The sequence below is a fragment of the Gallinula chloropus genome (genome assembly GCF_964237585.1).
Source record: "Gallinula chloropus genome assembly, chromosome: 2".
Lineage (NCBI taxonomy): Eukaryota > Metazoa > Chordata > Aves > Gruiformes > Rallidae > Gallinula > Gallinula chloropus.
Genome location: NC_140086.1, coordinates 156,893,491 through 156,921,325, shown reverse-complemented (window position 1 = coordinate 156,921,325; position 27,835 = coordinate 156,893,491). Strand labels below are relative to the sequence as shown.

Below are 27,835 nucleotides of genomic sequence, written 5' to 3'. Positions count from 1 at the left end.
TTAACACATTAAGTGGCAATAAAGGGTGCAATGACTTTCCAAGGGCATGTACCTGTTTAATTATTCAAAAGAAAATTGACTCAGGCACCATGGTATGAAACACTAAAATATGCAAACGAAGTAAATTATGGGGGAAAGCAACAAAAGAGAAAAAAGGGATCGTGGTGAGAGGAACATATGGGGGCAGATTCTGATCTCCTTGTGTGCTTGAGTTTCTCTGTATAGTTGTGTTTAAGAAGGTTGTGAAGTGACAGAGAAATTATTATTTACTCATTTCAGTACTCTGACTAGGGTCTTGAAACCATCTAACCATGCCTAGAATTTCCTAAGAGTGTGTTATTTTCTGAAGCGATTTCAGAAAAAGGAATGTTTACACCTTTCTAGACAATCAAATCTTACTGCTGGGAAAACACACACTTGTTTCAACAGAGGCTGCATGGATCAGAAGATGCAGGATCTGATCCATAAGTAGATCTTGTTTATTCTAAATTAAGGGCCTGAAATCACTCACTAAAATAATAAGAACAGGTTAACAGGAAGATATTGTAACACCAATTCTAGTTATTTGTCCATAAACCACGAGTATCCCATTAAAACAAAGAGCATCCAATTTTAGCTTGGACCAAAGCAAATGTCTTTCCAATCAAGACATCTAGTGAATTGAATGTCTCTTGTAAGCAGGTGCTACTGTGTTATATTTTCATCCAAACTGCTGAGAATAAGCTGGAAGAAAATGACAAAGTAAATTGAACAAGAAAGTGTCTGATCTTGATGAATAATTCAATGATGCAATGCAACAAATACTGATTTTTTCCTGGTAAAGGCAGTTTGTAACTGTCCTTTGCTTAGAAAAATGACCTTCTCGTTGTAATTACGCTTCTGTCTTTAGGCACTGGATGACAGTCGCTGTGATACTTGCGATTCCATGTTGCTGATCTCAAAGCACTCTATTCCCGCTAGATCATCTCATTTTTTTTAGTAAGATAATCCAGCTACTGAAGAACTTTGAGCATACTATTAGGCACCCTGGTCACTGACTATTCTTGGCCATTTTTTTTGGCCATTTTTTTTGGGGTGTTGGCCATTTTTTTGGGGGTGTTAAAAAGCATGAGAGTGGCTTTTAACAGAGTTCACAGTGTCACAACCTGCACATGGGGATGAGCCGTAGTAACTGAGTGTGATGTTCCTCGAGGCAGGAATGACGCCATCAGCCAGGAATATGGCAGCTTGGAGGACACCATTTTACAGCCAACAGGGACAGCCTGGAAGCTACAGATTTTCTGATCCACATACATTATACTTTAGGTTTCTATCTGTTAAAAGACTTTAAACTAAAACCTCTGCTGGCAAGCAGTATTCAAGGCTGTGGGACTGTACTTCTGCCTTACACCATCGATGATTTCTTGCATTACCTGGGGCAAACTTTCTTCACCCTCAAGGGTAGAGCTTCCAATTTTATAAACCAGCAGTATTAACATTAAACCTAGTGAAAATATAATAAAAAAACATCTGGATTAAGAATGGGAATCCACTCTCTTCTCCATAGCCAGGATGGGCAGAACAAAGCCTGACAGTGTTAAGATGAGACATGCCAACGTTAGATTTGTTACAAGAAAAGCTTTTCAATAGTCCAGAGAGCAAGACTTAGGAATCGTGGTTAAACTGTTCCTATTTCCTAAGGAAGTGCTTGACTGCATGGATAACAACAGCGAAGCACAGACAACCATCACTCTCCCATTACAGTAACCTTGCCATGCAGCCAGGACTGTCAGAGCCACAGGTCCAGAATAACCACGGCCATACAGTCTAATGAAAAGAGAATTTCCTTGGAAAGGGTAGAGCCATGTGCCACTCCATGTCCCCAGAAGTATGTCTTTTATTCCCATCCATTAAAAAATCCAAATAAGAATTCACCTGTCAAAGAGACTGTCAGAAGAACCCCATCACTGGGGAGGTGCTGCTCAGCCTGATGATCAAATAACCAGAGAAATCTTCCTGTATTAAAAAGGGACATGTATCACCAGAAGATCATGACTGAGAAAGGCTCATTTTGCCTTTCCCTATTTATTCTTCACTATCTGTACTCTCCATCTCTTTCTTGATGCCTAGTCTTAGTATAACAACAGTCTAACAGCAAAGTCTATAGTAGATTACCAATCCAGCCAAAACAACAACAACCAAGGAAAAAAAAAAACAAGAAAAAAGTAACCCTGCTAAAATCCATGATACAGGACATCACAAGTGCAACTGCTCAAGCACAAGTAAGGACAGAGGCACTCGGGTACACACTTTCTGTCCCCAGCAATATATCTCAGTCTCTTTCGCTCATGAATACTCAGATTACATTTGGGTAGTTGGCAGCACTTCTTAACACCTAACAATCTAATAAAAATATTTTTTTCTCTCTCTGCTAGACAAATCTGCCCACCTTCAACCTCTGCTACCCATAAAACACACAATTTATTCAAGTACCTTTACTCTGAGTATAATTAACCTTTTCAATGTACAAAAGCTTCTGTGCCTTTTAAATGAACAAAGAGCTATTAATGAACAAAAAATACTTCCCTGATCAAATGTTTAATACTATTTCTGGGAATACAGAGTATATTATTACCCATATATTGTATATAACACAGCATACAGCTCATACATCTTCCTCCAAAAGGCTTCTGTTTTCAAAGTATGGTTGTGTAAGACTGATTTTTAGCACCACAAGGATACTTTAGTCAGGTTACTGCAGATTTACACTAACAATCAGAAGCAGAATGACATGATCATGAAAAAGAAAAAGCTCATTTGCCCTAGTTTCAAAGGCAAGGGATGAATAGAAGAGGAAAGCAAGATTTTTATTTTATTTTTATTTTATTCATTTCAAGGTTAAATTGCAAGGAACCTTAACATCACACCCATGGACATAAGTTTTCAATGCACAGGCCGTGAACTCGCTGCAGTCCATAAGGTAAGAGAAACAGGTCGGTTGTCAAGGAGATTTGAATTTACCATGTAAGAGGTCCAGTCCCATACTGAAAAATTTATGGAACCTACACATTTTACATTTGAAAACCAGTGACCAAAGGGAAAGAAGGCAGCATGTGAGTGGTTTTCATCCTTCTTTCCCTAATTTCTTGTAGGGATGAGAGATCAGAATTGGACTGGAAGGCTGAACTCACCAGCGCTGCACATCTCTCCTATACGGACACTTTACATCAACACAAATGCTGGGTTCAGATCCTTATTTTTAGCTGTAGTTTAAATTAAAAGATGCACTGAATTCTGCAGTAACACAACTGTTGATCACACTGTGTTTTGTAACAGAAGTCCTGTCAGATATTTAGCCTTAGTTACCAAAAACTATCTTCAGGGAGTACAAACATTTCCCCTCTGGCATCCTGTCAGTCACAGCAAATCTGTAAATAAACTGTCAAACTCCATTCCAATCATTCCTGAATCTGCAAGGGAAAAAAGTAGTAAAATTGGTGCAGCTGGTTGTAGTCCCTGTAGAGCAGGGCTGATTTCACAGCTTTAATATGGTTCACTACTTCACAGCAAGTCCGATCTGATATACAGCATGCTGAAATGAGTGACACCTTTGCTAATCATTTTCTTAAACTTATCACATGTGGAGGTAATAACAGATGCGATGACTTTTCAAGGGCAAGGACTGGTTAATTTTTCAAAAGCAAATCAACTCAAGTTCTGCAAAATTAAAAATCCACTAAGACACACTGCCAAGCTACCTAAATTATGGAGAATCACACCAAAAGGGAAAAACAAAAGCTCTGGTCACGAGGAAGGCAGTGTTAGAGCCTCTTCTTATATTGGCATATGCAAAGTGGGAATGTAGCAGCTGCAAACATGCAAAGGATCTAGAGATGCTAACTTTAGCCAAGATTTATTAAACAAAATGGGAAACCCAATGTACTATTGCCTAGAACATATTGGTACCCTTCTTTTATAATTCATAACTTATTAAGTAATGCCAAGAGAGCTGGTCAAGAATTTTTCCGCAAGATATTTTCTGTTGGACCATGACAGCTAATCAAAGAGCTTTTCAGGACCACGACAGAAACTGCAACAGAAGAAAGATCAGAAAGAGAGCAGATAAACACCATCACCTCGCTGCCTATGAACTTAGGATGTAAATCACTTGATTTAAAGCAGGGACGGAACCTGAACCGAGGTCTGCTTTATCCCACAAATTTTCCTTCACCATCAAGTTATACAAAGTCACACTGTCTCTCCGGACCAGTGAATTTTTCATAAGAAGCAGAATAGCCCCAAGCAGAAGACAGACTCACTCTAAACCCAATAGCAAAGATACTGGCTTGATTTATGTCAAATTTAGGTTCAAGACGTATTTCTGTTATCAGTCAGGAAAAGGAGCTCAGAAGGAGATGCATCCTTCATGTTTCTTTGCAAGAGCCCCCTGAAATGTCACTTTAATTATGAGACAGTTTGAAATTTTCAAAACATATCATTTCTTATGAAACAAAAATGCAGGTATTTGATTGCACATGCTTACTCAAGTCTCCCTGCTCAGGAAAGAAAACTTTTTGTGGGAATAGCCGAATGCTCCGCAGGAAAGGAAAGAGCAGGAAGGTCAGTGGGACTGCAATGAATTTGAAAGTGGAAAAAAAACAACATCACCCCCTTAATTAGGGTTGCCATATGTTCAGATTTCTGCTTTCATGTTTTCTTTTTTGAGCTCAACTCATGACTGGCTGAAAAGCGAGGACTACAAAATGCATCAAGATTTACCATATGTGCCCTGGCCTCCTGTGTGCTACATGTGTCAGAGATCTGACACATCAGAGACATCACACTCACTATGCAAAGGCTATGTGGCCTATCAGCTACCATTTCCTTCCACAAATTCCCAGAAGAAACAATGGGAGCCCTACCCCACATCTTCTATTTTCCTACCACACAGAAATCCAAACCATATGCTACAGAAGTTTTCAGCTGAAGCAACAATTGCTGCTCCCCTGAACCGAGTATCAAACTGGTTTATTCTCCTGTGTTTGTATATAGGCATCTCACCCAATGTGTAAATAAACCACTGTGAACCTGTGAAACTGCAGAGACCCTGGTGTAGACCCCTGTACGTGTTGATGTACAGGGTCCTTAGCAGATCCTTCATCTCGGAATTAACCATAAAAGAAGACATCTCTGGGCCTGAATCTCATTTCCCAGATAATGACTGAGTTTATAATCCCAGTCTAGTAATTGTCAATTCACTCTCAGAACACCCTTCGCAGGTAAGAATTATCATCATCCTCATTTCAGATGTGAGAAAAAGATACCATGAAGATGCTCATCTAGGTGATGTAGGAGTGTAGGCCAAGGCTCCTGAGCTTCACAGCAACACCTGAATGGCACCACCTTATCACTGTGAACTATAGACAAGGCTTCACTTTAAAATCAATGAGACATCAAAACCCAGCCTGTACATTTATTTCCATCCAAAAAAAGCAACATTATTTCAATTTCCAGTAAGAAAGAAAATGGTTTATTGGATTGTCCTTCCAGTATCGAAAAAAACCACCCCAAAACCAACCCCAACTTTGCATACAAAAGTCCACAGTGAAATACTCTCTGGCAGGCAGCACAACACAACAACTCATGACATCAAATTAACCCTGAGATAACGGCTGACAAAAAGGGGACTTGAAGTAAAAAGAATGCAATTATCCCAAAGGGAGTTGCTCCAGGGCACCTGCATTAAACCCACTGCCAAAACTATTTTGAACTCTCTAATGGCTACAAACGATAAGAAAAGCCGTGATGAGAGAAAGTCTGTGAGGCTACACCTGCAAAGTGAAGTATTTTTAAGAAAAATGCTTCAGATGCAGAGGCGGAAGCAATTAAAAGCTAGAAGAAAGATGTGTACCGCTGTCTTTGTTTTCACCCAAGCTGAACTTCCCCTGCGATTGAATCGCTGGCTCGCTGGGGCAGCCGGCTGACATCCTGAGCCACGAACAGGAAAAGCTTGTCTGGGAAATCAGCACAAACCTCAAACCTGTTTGTTTGGAAATAAGCCACATGTAAACACATTTATTCACACATACAGAGCAAGGTCTATAGCGTATGACCACAAACTAAGGGGAGCCGGTGATAGAGGACCAAAGCCCATCTGGTTGCATTCCCCTGCCATGGGCAGGGACACCATCCACTATCCCAAGGTGCCCAAAGCCCCATCCAACCTGGCCTTGAACCCTGCCAGGGATCCAGGGGCAGCCACAGCTTCTCTGGGCACCCTGTGCCAGGGCCTCACCACGCTCACAGAGAAAAATTCATTCCTGATATCTAAATCTCCCCTCCTTCAGCCATCCCCCTTGTCCTGTCACTCCCTGCCCCTGTAACGAGTCCCTCTCCAGTTCTCCTGTAGCCCCTTTAGGTACCAGCTGGCTGCTGTAAGGCCACCCCAGAGCCTTCTCTTATCCAGGCTGAACAATCCCAACTCCCTCCGCGTGTCTTCCCAGCAGAGGTACTCTGGCCCTCAGATGATTTTCATGGCCCTTGTCTGGACTCGCTCCAACAGGTCCATGTCTTTCTTCTAGTGGGGACCACAGAGCTGGATGCAGCACTGCAGGTGGGGCCTCATCAGAGCAGAGTAGTGGGGCAGAATCTGCTCCCTTGACCTGCTTTTGGTTCAGCCCAGGATGTGGCTGGCTTGCTGGACTGCAAGCATGCATTACTGGGTCATGTTGAGCTTCTTGTCCATCAACATCCCCCAAAACCTTCTCCTCAGGGCTGCTCTCAAACCATTCTCTGCCCAGCCTGTAGCTGCACTTAGGATGTAATAGTGTAAAAAACCCTGAAAGACTACTTTGCAAAATCAGCCTGATTTTGTGTGAGATATTAATAAGTAAGATACTAATTTACAAAGATCCATTTGCATCATCATACGTTGCAGTCTGTAAAGACAAAACACTTAACCACCTGTAAGAATCTACTCTGAAATACAGCAACCTGGACACATGCCTGTAATTTCAAGTATATCTTTAGTAGACTTAATGAAGTCTTAACAGAAAAAGCTCAAGATGACAAAATTACTCAAGAAAGCACCATTATGAAGGTAATTTCTTGACTAGTAAGTAATGAAACTCTTGAGGACGTGACAGTTACTTTGTAGAGCCAAAGTTCGTGAACACAACCACCTCTGCTTTGCAGGAGCCTTTGACCCCGTGTAAGCCCTACAACTTTCTGTCCCCTACCATAAAGACAGGGCACTCTTCATCCTTTTCAACATTCTGTCAGAAAAAAAAAATGGCACATCCTAATACGTTCAGGAGTGAGCAATAAAAGGACAGAATATGCACAGAAGCCATGACTAAATTAATTTTGAGCGCCTCCTGATTTTCAAGCGCTTGGTATTTAGCACTGTGATAACTCCAGGGAGGAAAGCTGCCCATAACTTTATAAGGAGGAAATAAAAGGAAGCGCTGGGATACTGCAGAGAAAAGACAGACGGACAGATTTACTTGACATGGTCTCAAGAAGCCCTGCAGGCTTCATCAGCTGTACTTGTAAGGCCTTTGAAGTGTAGCTGTTGCACAGCTTGTAAGTCCCTTCTCGGGAGGTAGTGAGCTTGTGGTGTTATAAGCTACTTAAGCTCCTTAGTCTAGATCTAAGCAAACAGCTTGACGCACTTACAAGCTTCTCTCCCTCTTATTCTGAAGATGTTAAGCTGCTTAGCTTACTGTCTTCAACTTTCAAATTCCTACAACCAAATCCTACCTGTACACCATGCATCCACCTTTATTAGCCTGATTCTCCCCTCCGCTGAGGACTCTGAATGTCTTGAGCCAAGTCAACAGTAGAACAAAATGATCTTTTATAGGTAACTCCTTCCAAAGTCACAGCCAGTATCTGAATGCCTACTGCTTTGGCAACAACCACTCTGCATTTTCAGCATCCACAGATTTACTGTAAATCAAATATTTTATGTATTCAAATAAATCTCTTTCCATCAATAAAATCTATTAAATATTTTGGCTATAATTTTAACACAAAAAAAAAAGTCTACACTGGCCTAACTGTTCTCACAGATGTGAGCTTTTGCTATTTAATTTTGATTCAGCAGAAACAGCAGAAGCTTTTGAAGGAAGGGCCACTTATACAGGAAAGAAGGTTCTCATGTAAATCAAGCTGGTACCAGACCACTGGCATCTACAATTAATAATGTTAGAGGAGAATCTTTAAACTAAGAGGTGCATTAAGGCTGGCACAAATGGACTTGACACATTTTCCAGGGCTGAAATTATTGAAACTTTGTATTTATAAATAAAAGATAGGGCAGACATTAATAAATCTGGAAAAGAAACCACAAAGATGAAATAATTCTATTTTAATCACAGCACGAAAAAATAAGCTACTGAGCCAAGCATGGAAGTGCTGCTGTCCTGATACCAGGAAACTGAAAAATAAGACAGAAAACTTTAACATGTCTGGCTTTCAGTGAGGATACTGACAGAAACAGCGTACTGGTGAAAGACAGACGATCATTACATGCTGTAAAAGAACAGAATGTATTACATTGAGAAGACACAGGAGAACCACAGCGCTGAGTGTTGCCATACAGCAATGAAAACCTTAAGTCAGAGCAGAGAAACAAGTTAATTGTACCAATTCGTGATGTAATCCATGCGGTTTGAATGCCACATCAATATTGGGACCATACAATGGACCACTTGCCCAGAACAATGACAATGACTAAGAGAAAACCACAAAGAGATCGGAAAGATTTCTCTGCATGGTACCAATGAGATATTACAGTTGTCCCTATAAGAGTCAGGGTAAACATCATACTCACATATACTCAAGAAGAGGAGCAACTCCTGACTTGTCTTACCTGAAGCAAAAAACCCCCACCACGCAGGTTCAGAAAGTTACTACTGAAGAACCCAATTGTAATAGTTACTATGAAGTATTTAGATACCTTGGTCCGTGAAGAGCCAATCAAAATCAATAAATAAATGATCCACAAGAGAAATATATTGCTGAATGAAGTGGAATAACATAAAAGGGAGAAGCATATTGAAAAGAATACTAAAGGCAGCAGCCAAAAGCCTAAAATGTTAATTAACATCAAGACTGTTCAAGGACAATGTACAAAGAAGCTCTTCATTTGGTATGGGTTGCAACTCATAAGGTGTCAACAAGGGATGTTCAAGAACAAAAGGTACATTAGTCATACAGAAGTTGTGTACCGCTCGAGTGCCGAGCTCTTAAAATGTTACCTGTGGAAAATATGACCTGTTGCTTAAAACTGCCCTAGCATCAGAGGCACGCTGGTGACAAATGTGATGTCACGTATCAAAACAGGCTCCAAGTCGGATGCTGGGGAGCTTTCAGTAACAAACCCACTCCCAGCTAATTGGGAGGAAACCCTGCAAGCACAGACTCATCAGATACTTTGACAAATGTGATGTAACTGGGAAGTCCCGGTGCCATTTGTAAGGGAAAGTGCTGCAAAACAGATCTCAGCACAAGCCTGACTCTATTGTTTTACATAAGCATAAACATGGATTTCCAACAGGGGTTTTGTCTGGGTCCTTTGCCAAAGTTTCCTGTAGAATGAAGGCTGCCACAGGACAAGAATGGAAACGGTCTCATGAACGGATGGTCATTTTTTAGAGACATGAAGTCAACAGTAGGAGAAAGTGATCAGTTTTCACAGTTGCTGGTGAAAGGTGATTGCAAGTAACGTGGGAAAGGACAGAGAATGAGACAGTAAAGCCAGCCCCAGGGTGTTCCACAATTTTCTTAGGACAGAACAGGGATAAGAAACACAATGGCAGATCAAATTTAATGTTGATTGGTACAAAGTAACGTACATGGGAAGAACAGACCTAAATGTGCACAGCCAACGGGCTCTGAAGTCTCATAACCCTGGAGTAAAAGATGGTGCATTTCCATAATTGCATGATAATATCAAACGAATACTCAAAAACTGAAAAAGCAAGTCCATTATTTTTGTATAAAAGGAATAAAACCAGCAACAGTATTATACCACCTCCTAAAGAAAAGACTAGTCACTGTTTGCATTCTCATTGTGGTGCCAGTCCTACAACTCAAAAACAACATAATCCAAGTGGAACCAACAGAGAGGGGGACAACAAGGCTGATCAAAGGAGTGGGGCAGCTTCCAACCAGACATGAGTAAGTCTTGATTACAATTCTTCGGCCAAGAAAAGAAAAGCCTAAGGGGATACCAGAGGGAAGCCAGTAGAGTACAGACAGTCAGGGAGATGGTACATACAGAATTAACTATTCACTGTTTCTCATGGCACAAAAGCTACCCAGGAGCAAGGGAAATTACCTGGTCACATGCACAATTAAAAAAAAAAAAGTGTTTCTCACACAATGCACAGCTCATCTGAAGTGCTCAGTGCTACAGGATACTATGGATGTCAAGATCCTACATGCTTTTAAAATGGGATTAGAGAAGTTCATAGGAAAAAGTCTGTCAACAACTGCTAAATAAAAAAACCTCAAGCTCAGGATGTTGCTAAACCACAGACTGGTGAAACCTGAGGGGTTACAACAGCTGCTGAAGCCTTGCCTGTGTATTAGAAACCAGCCTCTGTCAAGAGAAACTCTCTAGCTGACGTAGGTGGCCCTTTGGCCTGACTCAGGAGAGCCATTCTTACCTTCACCAACAGCAGCAAAACTATTTCAGCCTTGAGCACTCTTGAAAGAGCCTGCCCTAATTCTCTGCCACTTTTGAATGAAAGTCTGCAAATCAGGTCAGAAGTGGTCCAAAAGATTTATTTCTCAACAGGGAAGACACATCTCACACATTTTTCCTTTCCCTATCACAAAATGCAAGAAAGTATTTTGCACTGAATGCTTAAAAAAATTCATCATCGAGCTAACAAACAAGGCACCTTTAAATGCTGGAGACAGACCTTTGACAAATCACTGGGACAGGCTACCCAGGGGGGTTGTGGAATCTCCTTGTCTGGAGATATTCAAGATATGTCTGGACGCCAACCTGTGTGACCTGTCCTAGGGACCCTGCTTTGGCAGGGAGGTTGGACTAGATGGTCTCTGGAGGTCCCTTCCAACCCCTATGATTCTGTGATTGTACCAGCTTTAACTTTCCAAGCATAGCCATTTTCCCCTGAATGCGTTTGCTTGAAAAGCTATGAGAAGACAAAAAGTCTTACAACCCTAATTTATAATAATTCTAGAGATTGCAACAATCTTGACCTTTTTTTCCACATCCTAATGTAATTTCAAATTAATCTTCTCTGTTTAACAAGAGTTATCAAATGTCACATAGCATGTAAACCACATCGTGATTGCTGAGAAAACATCTCTTTGCAGAACATTATTTAAGCATGCATTTAAGTTTCACTGACCTCACAGGTACCTAAGCACTTTCTTGCATCAGGCATTTCTAATCCTGACAGCATCAAGAGTCAATGGGAGCTGAAAGCCTGTCCTTCAATCCTAAGACTTTCAGTTCATAATATCTTATGCAAAAGGTGGCTGGTCAAGATGCTGGTTTGCCTTTTTTCCACTATGATGAAGGGCATAAGACAATACAGCTAAAAGAGAAAGCATTTTCTATTTGTCAGAAGTAATTAAACATGTCACTGACTTTCTGTAAAGCTCAAGAGCCATCTGGGAAAAGAGCAGTATGTCTCCACACCCGTTTGAGTGACAAGGTCAGAGCATCCCTCACTTCCTTGGTTGCATCTCCATCACTGACTCTGTTCATCATGCTGTAAATTAATCCGTAAAAATTTGGATACAGTACCTATCATAATTAGTTCTATCTGTCCAAACAAGGCAAAATGAGATGGGGTGGCAGCTGAGGGATCCAATTGGCTCATGGCTGCAAAGTGACAGAACTAGGTCAATACACCAACTTTATTTGGAAGGAGAACATCACAAAATTAGCCTTGTCTTGTTACATTTCTGAGACAAGGTTTCAAGACCTTCAGTTACCAAGCTCCCACTGATCAAGTGTTTTATGTTTACACTCCTCCCTGTGAACATTTTCTTTTGTATACCACATCAGTCTCACCTACCCATATATAGACCTTGGCCCACGTTCTTCTGCTGTGCACCTCAGCAAAGAGCAGCTCGGGAGGCTGCCATTAGATCCTCCTGAAGCCTCCCCTTCTCCAGGCTGAACAAACTCAGGGCAGGTCCTCCAGCCCCAAGCATCCTGGTGGCCCTCCACTGCACTTGGTCCAGCCCATCAACGCATTTCTTCCATTAAGGGGCCACAAACCAGACACAATACTCTAGATGTGATCTAACAGCTGCTGAATAAAGGGCAGTAATTCACTTCCCTCAATTGCCTGGCTGTGCTCCTGTTGATACAGCCTGTATGCTGCCAGCCTTCCTTGCTACAAGGACACACTGCTGGCTCACTTTTAGCTAGACCTCCCACGTCCTTCTCAGCAGAGCTTCCCCCCCAGATTCTTATCAATGCAGGGAGTTCACGTACCCCAGGTGCAAGACTTGACATTTTTCCTTGTTGAATCTGATGAGGCTCCCGACAGACCGTTCCTCTGTTTAGCGTGCAAGTTACATGATTTATTCGAGTCACAAGCATGAGCTTCTCATCATCACATCAGAGGATAAACCCAGAGACAGAGCTGAATGTGTAACACGGGATTAGGTGTACATTGGCTGAAGTAGTGTGATGCACAGCTCACCTCTTTGGCCTTTTCTCATTATATCATAAGACCCTTCTCGGCGTTTGTATTCAGAGTGACTAACATGCTGAAGGTCTCTCCACTAATAGTTCTCTGTTCTGAGGAACTTGGCCCAAGCCACATGTTCCTGTTCAAGGGATTTGTGCCAGGAATTGCTAAACATACACTGGGACACAAATGACACGACTCAGTTGTCTTGCTGGCTGATGAAAAAATAAACCTAGGAATGTAGGAAACCACAGCATGCTTAAACATGAGTAGCATCACTGACATCAACAAGCCAATGAGATGACAATGTCTGTATTTAAATCCACTCAAAATAATTTGGTCCCACTGGACATAAAGCCCATTTATATAAAAATACATACATTTTCTTCTAAAGGCGCTTCCTTAATCAGAGCTGGGATTGAAGGGGAAGGAAGCTTCACTGCTGCTGTCTGTGCAGAACCTGTGCTGCAACTACAGAAGCAATCGCAATTTCCACCACTGTTGATCCTGCAAAAAGTGTGTCTTCTCTTTGTTTGCCTTCTAAGTTTCCCATGAACTTACAAAGCAGACAGAAGGATTTCAGGGCTGGCTGGCTGAAGTGACAATGTTGAGTGAAAGAATAAAAAAAAAAAAAAAACCACTTAAGAAGACTCCAGAACACACAGGTAAGTGTGAGGGTCGAGGCGCCACCAAACTCAGGAGTAAACAGTGTGCATTTGTATTTACATAAACCCAAGGATACTTCCAAGTATGAGCCATGTGTGTCTCAAGGTAAAATAATGTCTGCCACTAAGATCAGAACAGCTAGACACCTATGTGACTTAAAAGTTTAAAGGCAGGCCCTTCACTAAAGAAAGTGTTCCAAAATAACTACCCCAAGATCACTTACTAAAACTACTAATAAAAGTCATAAACTTGCATTTTCCTTTGAATCTATGTCAAGACTAACATATTAGACAACTGCTATGCTTGCAACCTAGAAGCACTCGGGCTCTTCATGCATGAGTGGTGCCAGGTCAGGAAGAGGTTAATGTGTGGAAACACAAAATGGATTTGGCAAGAAGGAAGAGGAGCAAACACTGCATTTCATCAGCTAAGAATATGACATTTCAGCACACGAGGATACTAAAGCATCAGCTATTTTCTTTCTAGGCAGCAAGGGAAGGGCACTACTAAGTGTTCCGTAACTTGGCAAACTGAATGAGCATTACGATTTTCAGAAAACACAGAAGGGAATAAGGGAATCATTTCCAACACAGTGTGGGATTGGATAATCTGGTATCCACTAAGGATCTGGAAATGGCCTTTATATCTCTGTGTTACAAACCAATTTTAAACATGGTGGGAAATAAACAGTTACTCCCACCCTGTTCTGTAGCTGAACCACAATTCAAGACCCAAAGTGTCAATTTACCCTCTAGAATCTTTTGTTGCTGTTCAATTTATTTTCCCTCCTACGTACTCCTGGTGTCACCTTACTGTTTAATATTGAAAGTTATTGACTAAGGAAATGTCGATTCATGAAAGTGAGATTTTACTCTAATGTATTCATGTGAAAACAAATGAGTCTGTCCCATTACATGGTTCTTCCTCTTGCTCACATTTCCTTTCAGCCCTGATGGAATTTCAAACGGGGTGAGTGAATCCTACACAAATCCTGCAGGAAGTTTTCCTCAGTCATGGGGAACAAACCAAACTGATTTCAGATAAAAGCCTCATCCTTGGTGCAGTAAGAATTCTTCTTGGTGTGTAAAAGGGCAAAGAGTGAAGTAGAGTTGTCTGAAATTATGGAATCTGTTTACAGAGTCTTCTGCTCTCATCAAGACACAGAAGAGAGGGTTTTTTCATTCATTGATTCCAGTAAAAAATTACAGCTGCTTTCAGTGCCTTCACAGAACCATTTTGAGTGATTCTGGGTGCAGGTTGATCAGAGAAACTAAGATAAGAGAAGGAGGACAGAGAGAGAGCAAGCAGGGAAAAAGGACCGGTTCCCAATATGTCGAGTAGAATGGGCAGAAGTTTCTTCAGGCACAGGGTGAAAAGGCTGACACCCATGTCATTGAGCACCCAGAGCTCAGTGTCTTGTCCTCTGCCACCTCCTCTCCCCCATAGAGATAAGCATCACAAACACTTTAACCCCACCATTGTCATCCTACCTCCCAGACTCAACTGGCACTTTGGGTACACTCACTATGCCCACCACATTAGAGTAAAACACAACAGTAACAACCTCACAAGCCTTCCTTCATCACATCAACTCCAACAGTTACCCTGCCAGGAACAGGCTAAACATTGGCTAAAAACAAATCAGTTTTACTTACACAAATGATTATGAAGCTACTGGAGCTGTTTTACACTGGGAGAAATAAAATGTACATACAGTGAAACCAGAGCAACTGCTGTAAACATCAGCTGTTGCCACTGCTCTGTCAGCATCCCACTTGCACGGATTCCTCACCGAAATCCAGCAGTGCCTTACAGAAGGTTGTAAAAGAGTTATGAGGTCTCATGTTTTTTCCCTACACCCTGCTGTACATGCAGTGCAGCCAGAGCACAGGCAGCTCATCCACTTGTGCTGGGCTCGTGCCTTCATATGACTAGAAATAAACTGAAGTGTGGAGCATGCTGAGCTGGAATATTTTATACAACTGTACTGGCAAGATAAGAACACTTCTGCATGGGGGGTCAAGAGGGCAGGCAAGTTTTTCCACGGTATATGATGCTTCAGTTCTTCTAACAGATGAAACAGGAGCTCTGGAGAACCCCGCAGAAGCCCCACATCATATCTGGAGCTGTGCAGCACCTGGATGGATGCAGTGGCACAGGCACAAACCAGCCACCGCTCGAGAACGTGGTAGCACCACATATGCCTGGCTTGCCCAGTTCTGCAGTGGGACATACCCTCAGTTATGGTGTCCTCTCTCTGCTTGTCACTGTCACAGGGTAGCTATGGCCAGCTTTGGAAGATAGTTTGTTTGATCTTGCCCTCCTGAATGGCTTAAAAATGAAAAAGGAGCTTTCACACAGACGAGTACCTTGACAGTCCACAAAGCAGACAAGCTCAAAGCAGCACATACTCCTTCCTCTTTCCTACCTGGAGTTTTCCTGATTTCAGTGAGTTCAGGATACAGCATTTGACAAAAGTATAAACCAAAGGAATAAAATACAAACTTGGAATAGTTTACTTCTGATACTTGAATGCACGCTACATTTATTTCGGATGCTTTAATCATATAGGGAGATACATCCCGTGTGTTTTCCTCACTAGCTACTAGTACTTAAAGTTAGCATGGCAGAAGCCACTGAACATTTATTCAGGTGAACTCATGTATGTAATGGAGTTGCCTTTAGCAACTCTCCCTCGCTCCTGGGCCTCCTGTGAGTACACTACCCAACGTTTACATTTCTCTTTCTCTGGTGATCACAACTGGGCAGGATTTTAAAACTTTCATCTAGAAAGCCTCGCAGCCTGCATGATACCCAAACAAAGAGGCAAAAGCAGCAAGAGGTTTATTGTACTACTGGTATTTTCCGAGCTCTTATCGAGCAAAGCATTTAATCTAATGTATTTCACTTAATGAAGAGTCAGGAACTTGTACTGCAAATAACAGATCAGATATAATTGGAATTTGTTCCACACCACTAGCCTACATATATCAATAAAAACAATAACCACATTGGATTTCGGGCTCACTTCATTTGCATTTCTTAATTTAGTGTTTAACTAATTTAACAATAGTAATGATTTAATTCAAATTAAAATCTAAGGAAAATAAAACTATTTTAAAAAGCCATTAAAGATTTCATTAAGTTTCATCTAAATTAATATTAGTTTTCTTAATATTTTCAGTAAATGATTTTTTTCTCTCACCGCTGGAACAAACATGAAGTTTCCTCTGTGCAGTCAAGCTTTAGACAAACCTTGTTAGATTTATCGGTATTATTTCAAGCAATTAATTAATATACATTACAGTTATTTAGAGAAAAAGCACAAAAACTGGCAGGAAAATGGATGAAGCTGTTTTTTAAAGCCCTGCATTCAACTTAGATAATGGTTCTTCGAGCCTTTTATGTGGCGTCCTTAGGTTTACACTACCCATTAGATCCCATTTCCCATACATTTGTGGTATGTCTCCTAAGCATCAGGGGCACCTGAGTTACCCAAGCCACAACAGTTCTACAAGACATTTTTCTGCATCTCCACACACAGCAGTCACTTGCACACGAGCTACTATTCAGACAGAGAGGGAAAAAGGTTTCTGTAAGTCTCCAGTCTTGCCTCCCATCCTCTAAAGGATACAGAAAAGTGATTTGTGTGCAATGGGCATTACTACTTATGTGCAGCCAGGAAGGATGTATGGGGAAGGGAGATGCAAGGTGTCAAACTGAGGCCTCTCTAAACTGGAACTGCTCACACCATCAGTCTAGTCCCTTGGTTAAAATGAAACACAGCTAAATGGCCAGGCCTCTGAGGAGCTATCTTGCTCCATTTCAAATGCATAACAAGGGTTGGAAATTAGGGTTATAGTCCTGCACTCTCCTGGTTCTCATGATTAACCCTTATTCATGCAAATGGCAACACTGAAATCAACAGGAATGCCCTTGCAGTGATTACACTCACAAGGAACAGTCCAGATTACATTTAAAATTTGCATTGACCTGTGTCACAGCTCATAGCAGCTGCTACAGGTGAAAGAATTCATTAATACCTTTAAGAAAGGACTATCAAAAAAGGGAACTTAAACCACAAAAATAATCAAGAACCTACCAGGTCCTGAGTACCTGCAATTTACTTAAAAATACTATTCCCCCTTCTGAAATATATATTCCAGAGATTTCTTATTCTAATGTGCCATATTTAAAAGCAACAGCTTCAGACATTGGCCTGCATTTCGGTGGATACACAGCTTTTATTTTCACAGACAAAATTAGGTATGAAATACAAGCCTTTCTATCACACTCTCTGCAGCACAAGTGTTCACTTGCAGGTAAACTTAAGTCATTTAACTAGAAGTGCACTTAATTTGAAGAGATTACTCAAACAGCTCTCCACTTGTACATTTGTATTACCATTATAATTAGAACCACTTCAAAACAATAAAAAGTTCATTTTTGACCAGAATAAACAGACAGAAAAAAAGATCAAGTGCACATTGAGTGAAGAGGGTGAAGGCTTTTGAAAAATACCCTTTAAAACCCCTCCAGCTCTGTGATCAGTGACCACCTTCCTTCCAATGCTACTCACAGCACTGCTGCTAGACAGCATAATATATGACATTCTTTTCTGCTGTTTTGTATGTTTTAGGATGGCCACTGAAAGGACTGTGGTACTTTGCCGATCCCTAACAATGCTGAGTGCCCTCCAGCCTTCCAGAACTGCTCCTTGAGTTGCATACATGGAAATTGCTACCTACAGGTAAATATTGACATTTACCTGTTCAGTAAGAGGTATCAGCAAAGGAGAGGGAAAAAACTGAGTAACCCATTCTTAGAAACACAGAGGAGGCAGCCGAGAATGTGCTGGAGTAGAGCCTCCCCCCAAAGCCTTCCTTCAGCACATGGATACCTCTAGGATCCAAAGTCAGATACCCACAAAACCCATATTTGAAACATAACAAAAATTATCACAATCTGTTGAAAACAAGACATGAGAACATGAGAAGATGCTGCTAGCAACGAGGGGGTACATTGCCTTGGTAGGTGAGTACACTGAAACTCTGGTTATCAACATTAGGATAAAGAAATCAAATACATGTCCAAGTCTGTTCATTTGTTGTCCAAAATAGTACTGGCACGTGATACTGCTTCAATAATCACAGAATGACAGAATGTTAGGGGCTGGAAGTGACCTACATCGAAAGATCATCCAACCCCCCTGCCTGAGCAGGATCAATGTACATTCAGTAATGACTATCTTGTTTAGTATTGCTACCTTTGTTAATATTTTTCTTTGTAAAAGTAAATGATTCAATATTATGTGTCTCTGCACATCAAACAGCCTCTCGTAGAGTTTTTCAGAGCATCCAGCTCATTCAAATTCCTACACAGCCATTCCTTTCACTGTGGTAGTACTCCAAAAGTGGAAATACAGAAAGGTCTTATGTTTTAGAAAGACGCTGATTTCTACAAAGAGTCATTTAATTTAACTTTCACTCACTAGAACTTCTTAGCACTTGCAATAGTTATGCATTTCAGAGGAATCAATGGACACATAGACACACCAGAGGAGAAAGATTAAGCTATACTTCAGTAACATTTCAGATAAAGACTGACAAGTGCAGTTATCTGCAGCAGAGGTATCCCCTAGAGAACTAGTTCACTATCAAAAATAAAACCATCATGAACCCACCCTTTACTGGTATATCTACTTCTAGTTTTTATTTCAAATTTCCAGTTTTCAGAATTTTCTTGCAATTTCTTATTAAGCTTCAAATATTGTCAAAGGGAAAACAAATACTTAAACCCAACAGAAGTGGCAGAGAAGTGGCCATTTCTAAGCTCAACTGTCTGCCTGCATAGTAACTAATGTATGATGCTCAGCAGGTACTCCTGAGTTCAGTTTTGTTTTAAGTCTGCCTGATGCTGTCCAATCACTGCAAGTGCAGCTGGAAAAACACAATTCAGATTCAAGGACATTCTTTCTTTGTGTTCTTTCACCCATTCTTTAGGTTTTCCAACTAGGAAAAGTATAGCACTGATGAGCTGGAGGCCACCGTAAGGGACTCTCAAGTCCAGACTTTGAACATCAAAGACAGAAATTATATCACTGTCCAGAAGCTGGTACAGGAATGTCATGTCACCTACCACATCAGTAAGGGTCTTAATTCTATGGACACTTTAATCTCACTCTTCCACACATGATTTTTCAACTTCAGTCAGTCCTGTCGCTGATCCCAAATTTCAGCCTCCAAGTAGGAACCAAAGAGAGAACTTCAGAAGTACTTACTGCACTTGAAGTTTATTCTTCATGAACTTTCCATCCTTTGCCACCCTTTACACTTAGATTAAACTGACGTTGTGAAAGCCTTGGGGCTGCAACCTGTCTTCTTACGTGCAGCATACATACCTTTGCTACTGCATAAATTAGACACATCACACAGGGGGTAAATAACATTATAGTTTAAAGGAGGAAAAAGAATAATCTTCCTGTGAGTTCTTGAAAACCATAGGCCAAAACTAAGAAAAATCTGCCCAAATTAACTCCTTCCTGTCTAAAGTGAATTAAAGTTATTCTACCAGGCTGCAAAATTCCACTTGTCTACAGATGTGTGAGCTTTTACTTCGTTTTTACTTACACAAGAACTATGGAGGGTGGTTGGGTTTTTTGAAATCACCTGAATAAGCACTGACTAGCTGAGTAGCTGTCTTCTGAAAGTCAAAGCCTGGATGGAACCGAAACTTTAGCTACCTAAAATTGTTTTAAGAACTTATGCATTACTTTTTTAAACCAAGGCAAATCCTTCTTGCCTAATCTCATGCAATAAATACAATCACGGGTAAAAATCACTGTATGTGCAGGCAAACAGGTAGGAAAAGAATGACTTATCTAGTAGAGCCCCTCTTAACACTGAAAAACCTCGAGTGTGTGTTGATGCAGCTGAAAACACTGAGACACTGAGTGCTCAGAACTGATGTGTAATGGGAGATATGTAAGATTAGCCAAATCACCTCAAACCAGAAAAAAAGGGAAGACAGCCAGAGGGACTAGGGAATCCTGGGAGAGCTGATTAGAGTTCACTAACAAGCCTGTCGCACTTAAGCAACAAAAATGAAAAAATACAGAAAGACACAGGAAGAAAGATTTAAAATAATAAATATGTAACATTTGACTGTCAACTAAGGTAAATGTAATATTTCACAAGCAGAATGATCATCAAATAGGGCATCGTTTACAGTGATACCAGCAGCCGCTGTTGGTATAAATGATTAATGCAAAGCAACGTATAAATAGCTGTGAATCAGATGAGCTTCCTAGCAATGGCATCGCTTACAGATTCCCACGTGCCTGAGAGAGAATGGGCCAGGCTGATGCTTTGAATTCACCCTTCTATAACATAAATGATCTTTTTGGACCCAATCACCTGTGTTTAGGGGCAAAAAAATAAATTGTCTCCTCCTTAAAATTGTGAGTGCCAAATAACTCACTACAGCACCGTCAGTTGCGGCACTGTCAGATTTCAGTTTGTGTTAAAAACCTGCACCTTGTCATTTGAGGTTTGCCTACCTTCAACTTCCAGTTATTGAACCGTAATGTTTCTGCCGTAAGGCTCAAGAGTCCTGCACTATCAAGTTTCCTTCCCCCAAGAAGGTACTTACAGACTGTAATCATGTCATTCCCTTGCAAATCTAAATGGATTTTGAACTATAGATCAGGCTCAAACAAGCGATAAAAGGAGATTTATCGGATAACCCAACTGATCTCCATGTTTCTAGAGATCCACGAAGCTCTCTAACAAAACCAGCAGCTGACAGCTTGACTTTTTCTGAATACTGCTTGAACAGTATATCCACTGAGAGAGCCATAAACAATCTCTCCTCACATTGGGGCACAGGAATTGAACCATTTACATACTTGGTCTTTTGCTGACCAAACATTAAAAGCGATTGTTCCTACAATGACAACATTTTATCATTGTGTCAGGAAAGAAAGATGGATAGCACCCCTTCCAATCGTTTTTTATTAACTCTTCAGATTTTCTGTCTTCATTGTGTTTCCTGTATATCTGTAACAACAATAAAACAAAATAAAAGCAAGACAATAGACACCACATGAAAAATTCTAGAGCACGTAAGCAGCTTCCTTATAGCACATTAGGTCATTTCCTTCAGAGACACTTTATCTAACCCTCTTAAAAATTAGCTGAACTAATACTGTACTCTCCTGAGCCAAGTAATAATAAAAAGCCCTTTTTGTAAAATACTCGGTCAGGGAATTGGTAGCGAGCTAACCAACCTTTCACTCCAGATCACTGGCTTAAAACCAAGCCTTGCTTGATCATGCCTAGAAGGCTCTGCTACGTGAGAAAAGTCTGATGCTCCGTGGGAAATAAGAAGGGATACAGTCAAGTTCTTGGCAAGGTATCGCCCGTCTCACACTGGCACTCTTATCAGCCAGAAGTTTCATCAGAAAACACAAATATCCTCTGCAGCAGAATCACTTGCTTATCTGGGAGGAAGATCCTGCCTTTGATGAATTTGGAAGTACTTCTTGAGGCAACACTCCTCCTTCAAAAAATACAGTCCAAGATCTAACAGCAAGGGTGGTATTTATGGTCTGTTTGTACCGCATGCTGTTCTGCCCCATCCCTATTCATATATGTTCCAGTCTGACCTTACCACTATTCACTATTATTTTGAACAGAGGACTTCAACATCCCATCAAGGGCACTGGCTTCTAATTATTTTTAAGCTGTTTTCACTCACTTGCTCAAGCACAAGGCCTCTAACCAGGCCATCACCCTCATGCCGCTGAAACACCATCAGCACTCTTAGCAGCAAACAGCAAGAGACAAGCACGAAGCCAACACAACATTTCAGTATTGATTTCTCTAAGAAATTTAAATCCCTCGGGGCATAAGCATCAATTTAATCTGTATGCAACTACAAAATGGCCTCAGTCACCATGTTCCTCATTTCAGCCAAAACACTGCTACAACTGGGGTAGGAACACACTCCACAATGAAGACAAAAGTGATCGATGGAACAAGTACCCCAACATTCCTGGTAATTCCTAAGAGGTCTGGAGACTACTATCATAGAAGCCAGTCAGTCAAAGACCACCACCAGTAGAAAAACCTGTCTCACAGCTTGATGTAAAGCCATCCCTGGAGCATCCAGATGACCAGTGCCACCTTGCCTTTCCAAACCAGAGAGCCACCTCATCCTCCAGCCGACCAACATTCCCTGTGAAGTCACAACCTCATGTTTCGCCTTCAGGTTTCTGTGCCTCTGCAAGACAATACGAACGATGACACCCAACCACTCCATGTCATACTAACTGGTATTTTTTGAGCTCCCCTCGCTCCATCAGACTGCTTTCCCTGTGGACAAAGAGCCACACCTTATTACCACATTCAACCTGCTGAAAAAAACATCACGTGAAACCACCACCTGAAGCAAAAGGGGATTTGGCACCCTGGAGTTTGCCCTCATGTCATCTCAGTCAGACTGAGTTCTTCAGGAAACACAAGTTCCCTCTCTAACCACTGAGAGGTCAGGCCCAGCACGCTCTGGCCTTTCCCTTTTTCCCTAGCACCACAGGACTGGCTGCTCTTGTGTTTAAGACAGCATCCCATTGTATATCCAATCAGAAGAACATACTTTCACCCACTCAAAACACTGGTAACACATAGCACTTATGGAAAAAAAAAAAAGCCTGGCTTGTTCGTACACCAGTGCAAAGCCACAGGCATGGCTGTGTCACCCCTGGCAGCACCTAAGAACTGAGTAGTCAGCAGCCTTCAGGGCACCAGTATTATTTCAAGTGATAGATTTACGTACGTAAGAAACTGTAAATTACATAATATACACAGACACGGGATTTTATGGACAGAGCTTGTGCTTGTAAAATGTGGCACCTTCCATCCATCTCCCCCTGCTGATGACAGTTAGGTGGCAGAATCAGATTCCTAAAGGTATAAATGTGACACCAGCAGCACATCGGGCAACTGGAGTACTATGAACTCACTGACAGGCACAAGAACGGGAAGGCAGAAAGCCCTGTTCAAAGCTAAACGGCCTCAACACAGACCCCAGCCCAGATAATAGGCACAAGATTTATTAATCGTTGCTGCAGTCCCACAAAAGCTTGTTTAGCACAACCCTAGCACATGTCTGACCCAGTATGTACAGATTTAACGCTCAGATTACCACTGACATGAAGGTTTCTACCCTATAGACCAGCACATCATTTAACTATCTATTGCCTATATACGTGATCAACACCAGAACTCCTACCTGTAGACTGTTTTCCTTTAGCATACATAACAGACATCATGGCAATATTTACTCCAGGGATGCAGATTTTGCTCCCAAGAATAATCAGTTTTGTGGATCTTCACCAGGACAGCTTCACTATGTCCAAGCAAGGACCATAACCATATTATCCAACCAGCTCCAACATGAATTTTAGGATTGCTTGGTCAGGAATAGAAGCAAGTCTGAAGTGATCATCAAGATTATTAAAGTATAACCTGGCAGATGAGTCTGAGCCACTGACAGCTTTATAGCTGCTGTGATCACCTATGTCACTGAGCTGCAGACAGCGTAGTTTCTTTATATAGTTACCATGGGTTTGACTTCAGAGTCCTTAAACTACACAGAAGCATGTCTGAATGACCAGCCTCTCATCTCCAGTTGCGAGTTTAGCTTTCAAAAGGGGATGGCTGCAAGCAGAAAAAGGAAGTGAGAAAACAGAAGGTGTTTATGATACAATCAAAATCCAGGAAAATAAAGGCAGAACAGCAAACCTTCACCTTATCTACATGAATCTGAATCGGAGGATGTAAACAGGGACAGACCAAACTTCACTTGTTTGTTTCTAGATCACAACCCCCCATCCACCCGTTAAGCACATAAGCAAAACAGGATACAGGGTGTTACTGAATGATTTCCCCTGAAATCTGATCGAGAGAGATTAGAGCAATTAGAACAGAGTGACACACACTTTAAAAACCCTTAAATCATGATTAATGTAAGCTTTAACTTTTCTCCTAAGGATCATCTGGTGACTCTGTGCCATTTTCAAAACAAGGCTGACACACACATCCCAGCCTCAAAGGAAAAAATCATGAGAGAGAATCCCCTGCCCTCTACCGGCACATGAGCTGTGCTGAAACCTGTGCACGTGCCTACAGGCAAGCACAAACAGTACCTAAAGAGCTGCTTTAAGGGTTGTTTTTTTTTTAAACTATTATTTGTAATTTATGTAAGATCTATAATGTACCAGACACATCAAACTGGGAACAAAACCCCCACGCGTGGAACGCTCTTTCAGCATCGCTGCACTCCTGCCTGCAGAGCCAGCTAGACCAAGGATTCAAAACACTGCTCCTAGCAAGATAATATATTCATTAACTGAAAGCAAATTCTAAGGGATTATCTAACGTTTGTCATGTTCACACTGCATAACCAAGAACTCTACATAACATGTTTATTTATTTATTTTTACAAAATTCTCTTCCACAGGCACTGCTGCTTTTCTGCTTCTGTTCAGCCACACAGCATTTGGCCCAGGAACAGGGGCAGGTTCATGACTCTGCCAAAACAATTTTCCAGCACCTTGGTGCCAGAGCTAAGGAAATTCTTAGCCAGGTTTCCGACTCATTTGCACCACAGAGATGGCACCACACAAACCTCAGGACATCAGAGCAAAGCATTTGTTGTGACTGACCATGTCACTTCAATTTCTGTTACAGATCAATTTAATAGATGTCATCATATAACTTTCCGGATCTTGTGAGCAGTTATTACTGTATCCTCCCACTGATGTAAACAACAACAACAAAAGCCAAGATCTACACTGTTGGGATTATATTTCTGAATGTAAATCAACCTGATTCCTGGAAAAAATCAAAGTAAATTCCCCATGTAGACAAGGCCTAAAAGGAATTGAATAAACACAAGGGTCCTGACAATATATTTCATCCAAAAGATAAATAAGCTTTTAAATCACATTAAAAACAGCCTGAAAACCAGCAGCTATTAAACAAGAGTAAGGCTAAAATACCAGAGTAATTCCCACAAAGCTCATCCATACGCTGAAACACATTTGGAACACACCCTGTTTTCAGAGCTGTCACACAACAAATACAGATGTAAGCCTGCCATCACCACACAAATAACAGAGTATGACATTTAAATAATACCACTAAGGAAAAGTGGGAGATGCATACAGCCTACACGACGTACGGCAGTTCTTTTTTTTAAAGCAACTCATCTGTTAGTTACCAAATAACTAAAAGACCCTTGGGATGCAACAAAACAAAAGCATACAAGGTTCCAAGGAATCTGCAGGAGCACAATGCAATCACACCCTTCTCCTTTTCACTCTAAACATCTACGCCAAAAAAAGAAGGAAAAAAAAAAAAGGGGTATTTTAAAGCTGATTAAGCCACATCCCAAAACTAGTCAGGTTTTGGGCTGTCCTACTTAATCTAAATTTACAGAAAATTTCTACCTGTTTCTGTGTCAGAGCTGTCTGGTATCTTATATAGTTCTTCTCGCACTCTGGTGTTTGTCTAACCCTTGACATTTAGAGAGTGCAAAAGTATCCTCTTCAGCCAAGAGCTTTCTAGGCTATTTAAGTCAAGCTTTTGGTGCAGCAGAATCTAAGAATGAAGGATAAACAGGTATTTTAAACACGATCTGTGTGGATCTCTGCCTGTCTCCATAAGTAAACTCTCCAAATAAATACGGTTTCAAGTATATAAGAAAATATATAACAGGGAAACCTCTACAGTGTAAATTTATGAGGTGGTGTAACCCATCCTTGTGATTTGCTCCAGTATCTCTGTATTTTCTCAAGTTTCAGTTCCTGGAGTTCTCTCTTAAAAGTAAATAAAAATAAATATATGCTGTCCTTTGTGATTACAGATAAAAGCCTGGAGGTAAGAGTCAAGCAATGGCTTGTAAAGGAGGAGCAGGAGGTCAGCATCAGCTTGGAGAGGAGGAGGTTGGGATGTAGATAAATATAAATTTTTAAAAATAAAACATTGGGTAAAAACCCTCAAGGTGAGTTAATGCAGTAGTTTTTAAGATGCCACTGGCTGATACACTGACAGAAAACGCCAGTAAAACATCTTACCAACTTGCCTGTATACTCTTTGCAAAACTGCACAGCCAGTAATGATCTGATCCCACTTCTGTAGGTAAAATACCTGCTGATTTTTTGTCCAGTGTAAAACCACATATTTTAAATTCTAGCAAGCAAGATCTCTCGCTTTCACAATAACAAGACAGGGTAAGGACTTCAGCTTTATTAACAGAAAGCTGAGGTAAAGAGGTGAGCAACCAGCTTGTGACAGACCCAGGAACTGAACGCAGATTTCTGATTTTCTGTTCTTTAGGCAGAGGGCTGGTCTTCTTTCCACTTAACAAGCTATCAGAGCACAAACTCTTATTTAAAAATTGACAATGCAGCTCAGTAACAATGAAACGGCAAGAATACTTGAAAAATAAGTCATCTTAAAGTTAAACCATTGCTCCTTCTAAAGTTAATATCTGCAAAAAACTTGTTCCCAACACAGTATCAAAAATTGTTCCAGGAGGCTAATTTAGATTTCATACTGGTTTCTGTATCCATCAGGCAGGACACGAATCACTGTACTGACCTTACTGCCGGGAGTCCTATCTTTCTCTTTGATCTCTAGTGCCATTAGTTCCACAGCCTTTTTGTCATACTTACTGACTTTATATCCCAGCTTTTCAGCATGAATCCTCTTGGCCATGAACTGCCCTTCAATCAACGCTCGGATTTCCACCTCCTTTGGAAAGTCAGAAACCTGTATCAAAGAGGGAATGCATTAAGTTAACAAGCACCTTACACATACACAATGCCAAGCTGGAGACTGGTTAAATACACAAGACAGGTTTATAGTTGATCAGCCCTGTTTTCACCCTCAAGCCTGCTTTCAACTAGGCCCAGTTCTTCACTTGTACACACCAGATGGACCTAAAGACTCACGACAGGGAACGCAACCAGTAACCTCAGCGCTGTTGGCAAACGTGTCAAACTTGAAATCGATGCAGGATGGAAAGAGGTTCTACTGCAAGTTGTAAACTCTTCTCTGGGCATTTCCCAGCACCAAAGGCAGCTTAAGAATCAATATCTCAAAAATATAAAATTAAAGCAAGTAGATAAAACTCAGATGCATTAAGCAGTATCCCAAGTTTAAATCTGTCTGCACAAAAGTGAAACCACGTAACCTTTCCATTAATTTATTCTGCTTCTATACATAACATCTTTCTGTCCTTTTGTCAACCAAAGTATGAGAAAGGCAGCAGAAGTAGGAAAATATTGAACTACAAACAAAGAACGTCTCACAAAGAGTTTTCCCATGCACAATAAGCACCCACAACTTGTCTAACAGCTAGAAGTGATTAAGCATTCGTTTAAACAGCAAACATTTAAGAGACTAGTGCTACACTGCAAACACAAGATAGTATCA

General features: G+C 41.0%; 1 protein-coding gene across 1 annotated transcript in view; it reads right to left on the bottom strand.

The window, feature by feature from the left end:
* Positions 1-27,835, bottom strand: part of XYLB (xylulokinase) — an 81,645-nt gene that overhangs the window by 29,932 nt on the left and 23,878 nt on the right. Inside the window, exon 14 of the mRNA XM_084279840.1 lies at positions 27,073-27,169. Coding sequence (XP_084135966.1) covers positions 27,073-27,169 — 97 coding nt within the window. The remainder of the gene's footprint in view (positions 1-27,072; positions 27,170-27,835) is intronic.